At 35.8% G+C, this 10330-nt stretch overlaps 1 protein-coding gene across 1 annotated transcript; it reads left to right on the plus strand.

Moving 5' to 3' along the window:
- The first annotated feature begins 7585 nt into the window (after nt 1-7585).
- Nucleotides 7586-9912, plus strand: LOC120193926 (tubby-like protein 8). Its single transcript, XM_039196347.1, has 7 exons — nt 7586-8275; nt 8399-8513; nt 8791-8967; nt 9068-9220; nt 9302-9391; nt 9491-9586; nt 9696-9912. The coding sequence occupies exons 1-7, from the start codon at nt 7803-7805 to the stop codon at nt 9837-9839; spliced, it is 1248 nt and encodes a 415-aa protein (XP_039052278.1). The 5' UTR covers nt 7586-7802; the 3' UTR covers nt 9840-9912.
- Nucleotides 9913-10330: the final 418 nt, after the last annotated feature.

Consider the following 10330-nt stretch of genomic DNA (forward strand, 5'->3'; position numbering starts at 1 on the left):
TGCATCGATACACTTAAAAGTGCATCGATGTATCCCTTTGAATGTATATCGATTCATCATGTTGATATACCGATGCATGCCTTGAATATGCATCTATGCACAGGGCCATGCATCGATGAATCCGTTGGGTTTTGGGTTTAAAAGGCTTATTTTTCTCATTTGGTTTAAACCCTAAAAACTAAACCTCTCTAGTCGCTCGTCCCTCTCACTGTCTAAATTCTCTTCTTGCTCAAAATCAACGAAATTTTGTCAAAATCTTCGATCTCTTCAACTCCTAATCATGCTTTTATCATCAAATCGTGCAAAACAACATCACATTCCCTCAAATCCGAAAATTTTCAAGGTAATATTTCAAAAACTCTATTTCATTGATTTTTGATCTTAGGATTAGTTTAGATTAGTTCTAGGATGAACATTATATCGGGCATTGATTGTTTGATGATTATAAACTAGATTTTACAACCAATTTCATAAAAAACTCACAAATTTTCAATAAATTTTTGAATTTTCGAAATTAAAAAAAAATCGAAAATATGATTTTAGTTTTTAAATTTGATGTTTTTGATTTAATTATGTTGTCTTCATGAAAAACTATACATATTATAATTTTGAAACGTTGTTTTCTAAATATTTTTTCAAAAACTATGCCCATTAGAATTTGGTTTAGAGAACCTTGAATTATTACGGACTCATTTGAGTTTTGAGATTGATTAAATTGCATACATGTGTTTCAATATGCAGGTTATATTTTTTTCGATTCCTAAACTATGTCTAATCCCAAACGCCCTATAACTTCATCGAGTCGTTCTCGTTCAAACCAACCTCCTAGTCCCGTTCTTCCTCCACCTTCATCTCTATTAGGATATTGTTTTAACATGCCTGAGCATCGTAGAGACGAATTGTACTCTAGGTACATAAATTCTTTTCAAACTTATAGAATCCGGGAAGAGCATATTCATTCTCTTCAAGCTATTATAGATATTGACTTTGAATACCTTCCGATTCTTAAAGCTTGGAAGTTTGATAAAATGTTTCAGCTCAAACCTATCGTTTATCAAAAGTTAGTCCGCATTTTCTATTCCAATGCGGTATGTATTCAAAACGAAACTCAATGTGAGACTATAGCCATTAGATCATATCTTTTAGGCTAATATATTAATATTGACCCCGCGATTATAGTTTCACATTTTTGATTAGATGATGATGGGTTATATAATGAGAATGAAACTGTAGATTATCCCTATGTTCCAAACGCTAGTGTTAGTACTCTACGATATCATCACGGTCGTTTTCTTCATCTGATGATCTCTTGATGGTTTAGACCATCCGGAGGTAGGTACTCCACTCTTCGTATTAGGGATTTGTGGTGGATGCACTGTCTCAAGAATAAGATCAAAATCAATCTACCCCACATTATCTTCAGTCAACTAGTTGATGTCATAAACATTGTTCCTTCAAAACATGTCGAAACATTAGTTTATGGATGTCTTCTTAGTAACCTCTTTATCAAACTTGGTCTAGACGTCTCTCTCGATAATCCTATCCCACTCGAAAACCAAATCAATCTTACTTCCTTGAAGAAAGCGGATTGGAAATAAGACGAGGAAACCGATCATTGCGTATTTCGACCCGGTAAGCAAACCCCAGGAGCTAGCTTTTCACGAGCTGCTCCTAGCTCTTCTCGTGCTCCTCCTCCTCCTCCAGCACTGGCTGCTGACGATGATCCTGAGTTTCAACAACTTATGCAAGATATCGATGATCACGTTCCAGACGATGAGCCTGCACCGGAACCGGCACGATAAGAAGATCAAATGCCACCATATTTTTGATCATTCTTGGAGTCGTTTGATCGGAGGTTTCCCTCCATGGAGTCTCAGATTACTGAGTTTCAGCGGGAGATGCGTGAACGTATGGACGCGCTCACTCTTGAAGTTCGAGCTCATTATCCTCCTCCTCCCGATCCTCCGATGGAGTGAATTTGTTTCCTTGTTATGTTTTCTTGGATTTTCAAACTTGGATTAATTTTTGATATTTCTGGATTGTTTGTTTTGGATTGATAAATGTTTGAATTTATTAGGAGTTAGATGTTTTATGGATTTTGAACTTATTATATATATATTTGGTTTGATTTTATCTTTATTATTTTGAGCTTAATGATTATTAATTTTTGCATCATATTAGTTCATTTTGACCAATTATGCCATTTCACATTTAATTATGAATATTGTTTATGAAACTAATGGCTAATCTCTCTTTTGATTGTGATCTTAAAAGCTTAAGCTATATATATATATATATATATATATATCAATGGGCTATGTTTTTCAAAACCTTGTTTAAATCGATTTTTAATTTTTTTTGATTTAACAAAAAATGGGAGAAATACTAAGTGTTAAAAGGGAGAAGTGTTATAGTAAGGGGGAGTAATTTTTCAAAATTGATTTCAAATTTTTAGAAAATCTTAAAATAACACAAATGTTTTGTTATATCAAAATTGGGGAGATTGTTGAAAACATTTTTGTGTTTCGATATAACAAATTAAGTTTAAATGAATTTTAAGATTTTACAAATGATTTTCTAAGTATATTCGATTTAATTAATCGAATATCAAATTATTACTCCAAGTTCAAATTCAAACCTTACTAAATGTGTAAAATTGTGTTTTATGCTTAAACTATTTTTGAAACAATTTTCATAAAGTATTTTGAACCAAAATCAAGCCTAAAATCAATTTATCAAAGTGATGCACCGATGCACCAATCCATGCATCGATGCACCATGAATTAAATTGAACATCGAATGCATTTCATGCATCGATGCACATACCATGCACCGATGCACTGAGGATTATATGAAAACATCGAATGCATTTGATGCATCGATGCATCATCCATGCATCGATGCACTCTGGCTATTTTGAAACATCGAATGCACTCTTAGTGCACCGATGCACTCTTAGTGCACCGATGCACTAAGGGTTTAATGATCAAAATATTTGAATTTTACACTGATGCACCGATCCACCATGGGTATGCATCGATGCACTGACTCTCCCAAGTGAATTTATTAATTATTTTCACACTTAAACGGCTCTATTGACTCCACTAAGCATCCCCAACGTTCAGAATCATTTGAAGGTGTATTTAAACAAGCTTAGAAGCCATTGATCATAACAAGAAACAACAATCAACAAGAATCAAGAGAGAATCAAAGAGAAAACATCAAACCTCAAGTTTGAGCATTTCAAGCCTATTTTTCATTCAATATTCATTTTGCTTTCAAGAACACTACTTGTACTCAATTGTATTCATTTTTTTGTGTTCTTTTCTTTGTTATAGAATTGTGTAAACAATCTACCTTGTGAGGATTTCCTTGTAAGTTTGCAAATTTGTAATCTTCTCTTCGAGAAATAGTGTTCTAAAGAATTGGGGTATACTCTTAAGGGAGTTGTAAGGTTATCTCTTTGGTCTCAAAAGAAAGAAAAAATTAGTGAATTTGTTGGAAAATCCTTAGTGTGGATAGCTAAGGTAGTGGACGTAGACTTTGATTGAGAAAGTCGAACCACTCTAAATCGTTGTGCAATTACTTTCAATTTTTTGCAAAAGCTTCCACCAAAATTTTAATTACCAATTCACCCCCCTTGGCCGATTCCGTCGATCGATTAACTCAACAGTATGTGAAGTCAGAAAGGAACCTAGCAGATCCTTGGTCCTAGATTCATCGAGGGGGATGAGACTAAAGCCCATTGGTTGAGGAATTCATAGTGGATACCCAACTCAGTTATCTAAGTTCCCTATTGTCAAACGAAACCATGGAAAGACTCATAGTGCACATTCCTACTGCCTATCCCTATGATGAATAATGTGCATGCCCAGGATGAGCTTAATCGCTCTTAATAAATTCATAGCTCAGGATTTGGGTGGTCTTAGTGAGAAAACTTGATGAATTTACCGATTTTGGTTGAATATCTATTCTTAATAAGTTCATCACCCAGAGTGAGTGGTTAGTCCTAAATGAGAAGGAAATAATGAACTTACCGACAGAAATGTTAAGTTTGTTAAACTCTTAATAAATTGAAATCCAATAATTTGGATGGTTCTAGTGAGAAGAACTTATTGAATTTACCGATTATTAAGGATGAATATTTATTCTTAATGACTTCTTAGCCCAGAGTTTGGGTGGTTCATTAATAATGAACTTGAAGAAAGCCGCCATACCCTTTGTGAGGTTGAGCTATTATAAAAGCTCTTAATTATTTCATATCCCTTTTAAGGGTGGTTTATGTTGAGATAAACTTGATGAAATAACCTATATAAGTGAGAAGGGTTAGCCGCCTTCTATGAAAAATGTAGGGCCATTTTTCTAGAACTCTTACTAGAATCCTGAGGTAAGATGGCCAAATATATACTTTTGTATATATATATCTTACACATCGAGGACTCAGGTGGATGAAGGGGTTAGTTGTGTGTTATGAGTTTACCCTATCTTAGAAAGTTCCAGACTAGTTTCACTTATCTAAGAGAAGGATTGCTCATCATTACTATGTACTAGTTCCAGATATGTTCACTAGTGCTTAAGCAACTAATCTCGCTATTGCTCTTCTGGAAAGATTTTTTTCGAGTTTCAGAAGAATTTTTTCGCATTAGTGGGGGAATGTTGGTAATGCTCAATCCCACATATAGTTGGAAATACTAGTGGGAATGGTATTTAAGGTTTACATTCTCCATTCCCTTGTTGAGTGATAGAGAACAAGGCGTGGTAATACGTGTCTTTGACACGTCCACACGGATACTATATTTTTAGAGAAAATTCGTAAAGAATTTTTCTCTGAAAGATTAAATGAAAAATGTGAAAGATTCATCTGATATTTATAGGCTACTGAGACTGTTAAAGTTTGAATATTTCAAATGATAACAGCTGATTATTAGTTGTCTGAAATTAAATAAATTAAACATTTATTTTTCTAAATTAAATAAGAATTTAAGATGTGTCTGTACTGATTTTCAGCTTTGTTCATAGGAGAGACAAACTGTTAATATCAGGAGTTACAGAAGTTATATGATTTATTTTCAGGAGTTATAACTGTTTAATTTTTATGCAATGAACATGGACTCTTTTTTGAGCCAGATTCATCAAGAGGAGTTATAAAAAGAGGTTTAAATTCAGAATTAAAATCAAATTTAATTTGATTTTCTTGTTGGACGGATTTACCCTTACTTCTAGCTTATAAATAGAGAGCTAAATTCAACTTCTTAACTCACACTCTCTACAATTAGAATTCACTCTCTAAGTGTTTTCTAAAGTTGTTCTCTTCTTGCTTTCTGATCAGAAGTGCAATACCACTAGCAGTCCACTCCAGTTTCTGGTATACGAAATTTGGAGCGACCGTGTTAACCTCGGGGGACAATCCGCCTATTGGAGCGATTACACACATCGAGGCGAATTCGTTTCTAAGGCAGTGGTTAATACCACAACACGGTTAATCGGTTCTTTATTTATATATTTCAATATATATCTTTCATGTCAGTGTTAATGCCTCGTTTTGCAGCATTCTATTTTACCAACACATAGTGTGTGGTTCGGGGTGAAGCTACAAGAGCAGTGATACTTGAAGGATGTGAAAAAGATGGTCTCTATGGTTTTTGCTCTACCTTGTCAAGGAATAATGCTCATGCCAAATGCACTGTAGCTCGAGGGGTTGTTGATTTTATCTTATTGCACAACCGATTAGGACATCCCTTTCAGGATACATTATTCAAAGTGTGTAAAGCATGTAATGTTGATACAACTTTGATTAATGATGGTTTTGTTTGTGTTGCTTGTCACTCTGGCAAAAGTCATTCTCTATCTTTTTCTCCATCTATTATTGTTTATACTGAACTATTTCATTTAATATTTGTGGATTTATGATAGCTAATAAAAACAAATATTAGCTGGTTTGTTAAAATGAGTGTAACAACATAACTGAGCTGGCGTAACCAATTAGATTCTTCTAGTAAGTCATTTATAAAAGGATAAATATAAGTTTCTATGAAATGAAAAAAACAATACATTTTATAATGTTTACAAGAAAAGTTTAACATACAATAACATAATACTGACTCAACATATTTGACTGACCGCTTGACTCCTCCTCCAAACCGTTAAACCTACTATCTTTCCATCATCCACTTTCTCAATCCTAGAAAACACATAGCTCGATTTGCTACTGTTCTTTAAACCGAAAAAATCTTTTGCGCCATTGCTAGAAATCTTTTGCATCTTCACCGTCATTTAACTTATCCAATAAACCTATAAACGACCCTAGAAAGCTCTCTCTCATCTCTAACATATTCAATCTAGCACCCATAAATACCTGCAGAAAAAAAAAGAATCATGTTAATTCTTACAATTAACTAAAAATCAGAAGTTATGTCTTTAATATATACCATTATCTGATCTTGAATAGAAGATGGAGATTGAGAACTTGGTTGTTGAAGGTGATGATGAGTTATTTGATGATTTATCATCCAAATCAAACCATGACGAGTCTCTATGTTTTGGTGGCAGATTACCAAATACAAAGCCCAATAGTCATTATACAGGTTTCACACGTCGACAACTTGATCTTCATTTTGAATATGTTTAATACATACATGAGCAAATTATGAAAATATTTATAATTTGCCAAATCAACTTGAACAATTCTGGTATATCATGAAACCCTATGATTTCAAGCGTAAAAACTATGACGAGTCTCTGTATTTTGGTGGTCATTCATCAATGAAACGATGGATTGTTATCCCATGGTTTGAGGAAGATGAGGTCGTTGTTATTGGCGTAAATTGCCATGAATCCTCCATTAATGAACCTGAGAAGCTCCTACAATGCTCATGTGCTTGAAGTGACAGCTCAATGCCAAGAGCTCTTAAGGCATGGGGATATATTAAGGGGTCATTGAGCTTAGACTGATAATCAGCAGTCTAACCAATTCCATGGCGGTCGTTTTGATTAATGGATGGAGACAATTTTAAGGACAAGCTTTCGGTTACTGTCGAAGTAGTCGCCATTGTTGTAGCACTTGGAATCAATGTAAGCTTGTTTCGAGCATCCCCATTTCCCCCCCCCCCCATCGGTTCTTCGACACCTCCCAGGTTTGGTCCATTTTTCTCCCCTTGAAACAGCTCCATCTAATATTACCAAACGCAACGACCAAACACCCTTGTTAAAGCCAGAACGAAACAACAAAAATCCATTACCAAAAAATGGTTTAGAAGAAGAAGAGTCAAATGGTTGGTCAAACATACTGAGTCAATTGGTTTAACATGCCACATCAGCATTCAGTTACTGCAATAATGTTAACAGAGTGACCATTTTGTAGCAAACAATAACATTAGTGATCAATTTGTTACTTTTTAAACATCAGTAGTGAGAACGAACACTACCCAAACAGCAGTGACCATTAGCGTAGTTTACCCTTTCTATTCAAAAGTTTCAAACTCTATTCCCGCCTTCTCCTACATCTGAAAAACAACAGTCAAGTTCATAAATTACTAGTAATTAATAACCATTTTTGTCTTTCTCACTTTCCAACATATCTCCCTACACATAATGATGACAACAAGTTTTGAACAGTTACCGTTAATCCTTACCAAACACAGCACATTCAAAGCCCACACATTTCCCTATATCCTTTTCTTTTCAAATTCAAAACCCTCTTTCAGATCAAGCTGAAACCATCATTTCTTAAAGAAAGGACTGGCTTTCAAGAAATCTGACCAAAACCCAGAGTTCTAAATCCGTCCTTCTTTCTTGAAAAAGCAATGAGTGCGTTCGAGGATCCTTTAGTTCAACGCCAGGCTTCATACAATTCTCTGTATGTTAATCCTCTCAGTGATCTCAAACACAACCGCTGCTGCAGTGAAGGGAACCATGCATCATTTTCAGACAACAAGGAAAACATTATCTTTGGTGTTGATAAAGAAAATGCTGATCCTTCAACACAAAAGGGGTCTTCTTCTCCGGTTGCTAAAAGGACTACCCATTTGAAGTCTTTGTCCACAATTAGCACTTTTGATACTAGCAAACAGGTTCCAAGGTACAAATCTTTGTCCACAGGGAAGGTCCTGAAAGAGTCGTCCCTTCAGTTCTGTATGCAAATGAATGAGCCTGACAAGGCTTTTGGGTGCAAGTTATGGGATCCAATTGATTCAGAGCATTCTGCTTCTTTAAACATTTGGGATTATTCGGATTCCGAGGCCGCCCCAGCTTCTTCTTGGTCCACATTGCCTAATAGGTCAGTATCTGAAACATATTTCTAATCACTTGCAATTTAAGAGATTATTGAAAAAGAGAAGCTTGTAAAAATTGGGACTTTTGTTTTTTATTCACGTATTTGGCTTGGTGGCTTCTGTTTTAGGGCTTTGTTGTGCAGGCCGTTGCCACTGGACATAGGTAGATGTGCTTGTGTTATTGTGAAAGAACCCTCTCCAGATGGTTTCCATGGCGGCACTTTGTATTCACTTTATACCAGTGTAAGCTCTTACTTGTTAAGAACACTACTAACAGCATTTCTCATCAATAATCAGACTTACTTCGGCTCCTAGTCATCTGGATCATCTAGAAATATTGCCTAACAACGAAACGAATCTGAATAAAAGTTAGTCACATGATAGTTATGATAGTATCTTCTCCTGTTTTTGGCTTTTCTGCCTCCAATGAGCAGTAGTAATTGCTTACTTGAGATGGTGCAAAAACCATTTACCATATGCTTTCTTAAATTTTGGTCTACATGGCATTTCAACACCACAGGAAGGTAAGGGACGACAAGATCGGAAACTAGCGGTAGCATATCAGAAACGACGCAACGGGAAATCAGTTTTTTCCATAGCTCAGACTACCAAAGGAATACTGTCTAATTCTGATAATAGTTGTGTTGGACTCATGACAGCTAACCTCTTCGGAACGAAATACCACATATGGAATCAGGTTTGGTCCCTAAAAGGTTAATCTGCCTAGATAAAGGCAATTAGATAGGACAAACAATTCTTACTTTCAATTGGCTAATAAACAATTTGCTTCATTGTAGGGTGGCCGGACCAAGCCGTCGAACAAACAGTCTAATCCTCTCTTGGGTGTTGTAAGATTCGTGCCAACCATAGCCACATGGACTGGCAGTTACCGGAGAATGAAGGCCTATATACCTAAGCATCAGTCGATGCAGCTAAAGAATGTGTCTCAGGTAGCTCAAGATCCCTAACCCGGAGTTCCCCTAGTATATTTTCTTGGGTTCTCTTTGGATAATCGCTTTGCATTTATGTAGATGCAACACATTAATGGACTAACCAAGGGCTGGGAAGGGCAAATGGACAAAATCCACAAGTTATTCACACGGATTCCTCGTTACAACAATGTAAGAATGTGTAAACCTGTATTTCTCCTCAGCGAACCAGCTTGAGAATTCGGACTACGGTTCCTCCCTAACCCTTTTAATTGCTTCCTGTTGAATCAGATGCTGAACCAATACGAGTTAAACTTCAGAGAAAGGGGAAGAGCTGCTGGACTCAGAATCCAAAGCTCAGTAAAGAATTTTCAGCTGACATTGGAGGTACCATAATGCACATACTATATTAGTTATACATTTTTTGGATGTCACATGCCAAGTATTCCGATATGGAATAATTTTATCAGGGCTTATTTTGGAATTGGTTATGCAGGAGAATGGAAGACAAACAATTCTACAGCTTGGAAGGGTGGATAGGTACAAGTATGAAATGGATTTCAGGTATCCATTAACAGGCTACCAAGCATTTTGTATATGCTTGGCTTCAATAGATTCAAAGCTTTGTTGCGCCATGTAAGTGAAAAAACCCCAGCATTTTGTCCGTAGCTCAACCTCTGAACCCAAGTTTCTTTTTCTATTCCCAAGCTTCACTAAGCTTAAGGAAAAGTGAGCATTTTTTGTAAGAAAGTGATGAGCTTTGCTGATGCAACATTTCGAATGCAAATATTTCATCTCAATTTCAGATTTTTAATAATATTTAATTGATTCTAATCAAGTAGAATAATTTATTTAAATTTTTGATCTGATCCGGTCTGATGATACACGCCTACGTGTACTATCATCTTACCAACTTGTTACAGCCTCAAAGAGCTGATAAGTTAGATGAAGAGAAACAACTAACGGCCGCCCAAATAGATAGCTACCGACAAGCCCAAACCAAGAACCTGATGTGTCTCACAACCAACATAACTAACCCATGCCCAGACACCGAAAAAACACACCCAAAAATTAAATACATATGGCTTCGTAACAGCTACCAAATAACAATACTAATGTGTCCTTTTCTTT

The sequence above is a fragment of the Hibiscus syriacus genome, unplaced genomic scaffold, assembly GCF_006381635.1.
Source record: "Hibiscus syriacus cultivar Baekdansim isolate YM2019G1 unplaced genomic scaffold, ASM638163v2 tig00116997_pilon, whole genome shotgun sequence".
Classification (NCBI taxonomy): Eukaryota; Viridiplantae; Streptophyta; class Magnoliopsida; order Malvales; family Malvaceae; genus Hibiscus; species Hibiscus syriacus.

What these genes read in the sequence shown, in the direction of transcription:
- LOC120193926 (XM_039196347.1), top strand. Translation starts at nt 7,803, where the DNA reads ATGAGTGCGTTCGAGGATCCTTTAGTTCAACGCCAGGCTTCATACAAT. An exon ending in TGGTCCACATTGCCTAATAG is followed by an intron (nt 8,276 to 8,398) that starts GTCAGTATCTGA and finishes CTTCTGTTTTAG; the next exon opens with GGCTTTGTTGTGCAGGCCGT. An exon ending in AATACCACATATGGAATCAG is followed by an intron (nt 8,968 to 9,067) that starts GTTTGGTCCCTA and finishes GCTTCATTGTAG; the next exon opens with GGTGGCCGGACCAAGCCGTC.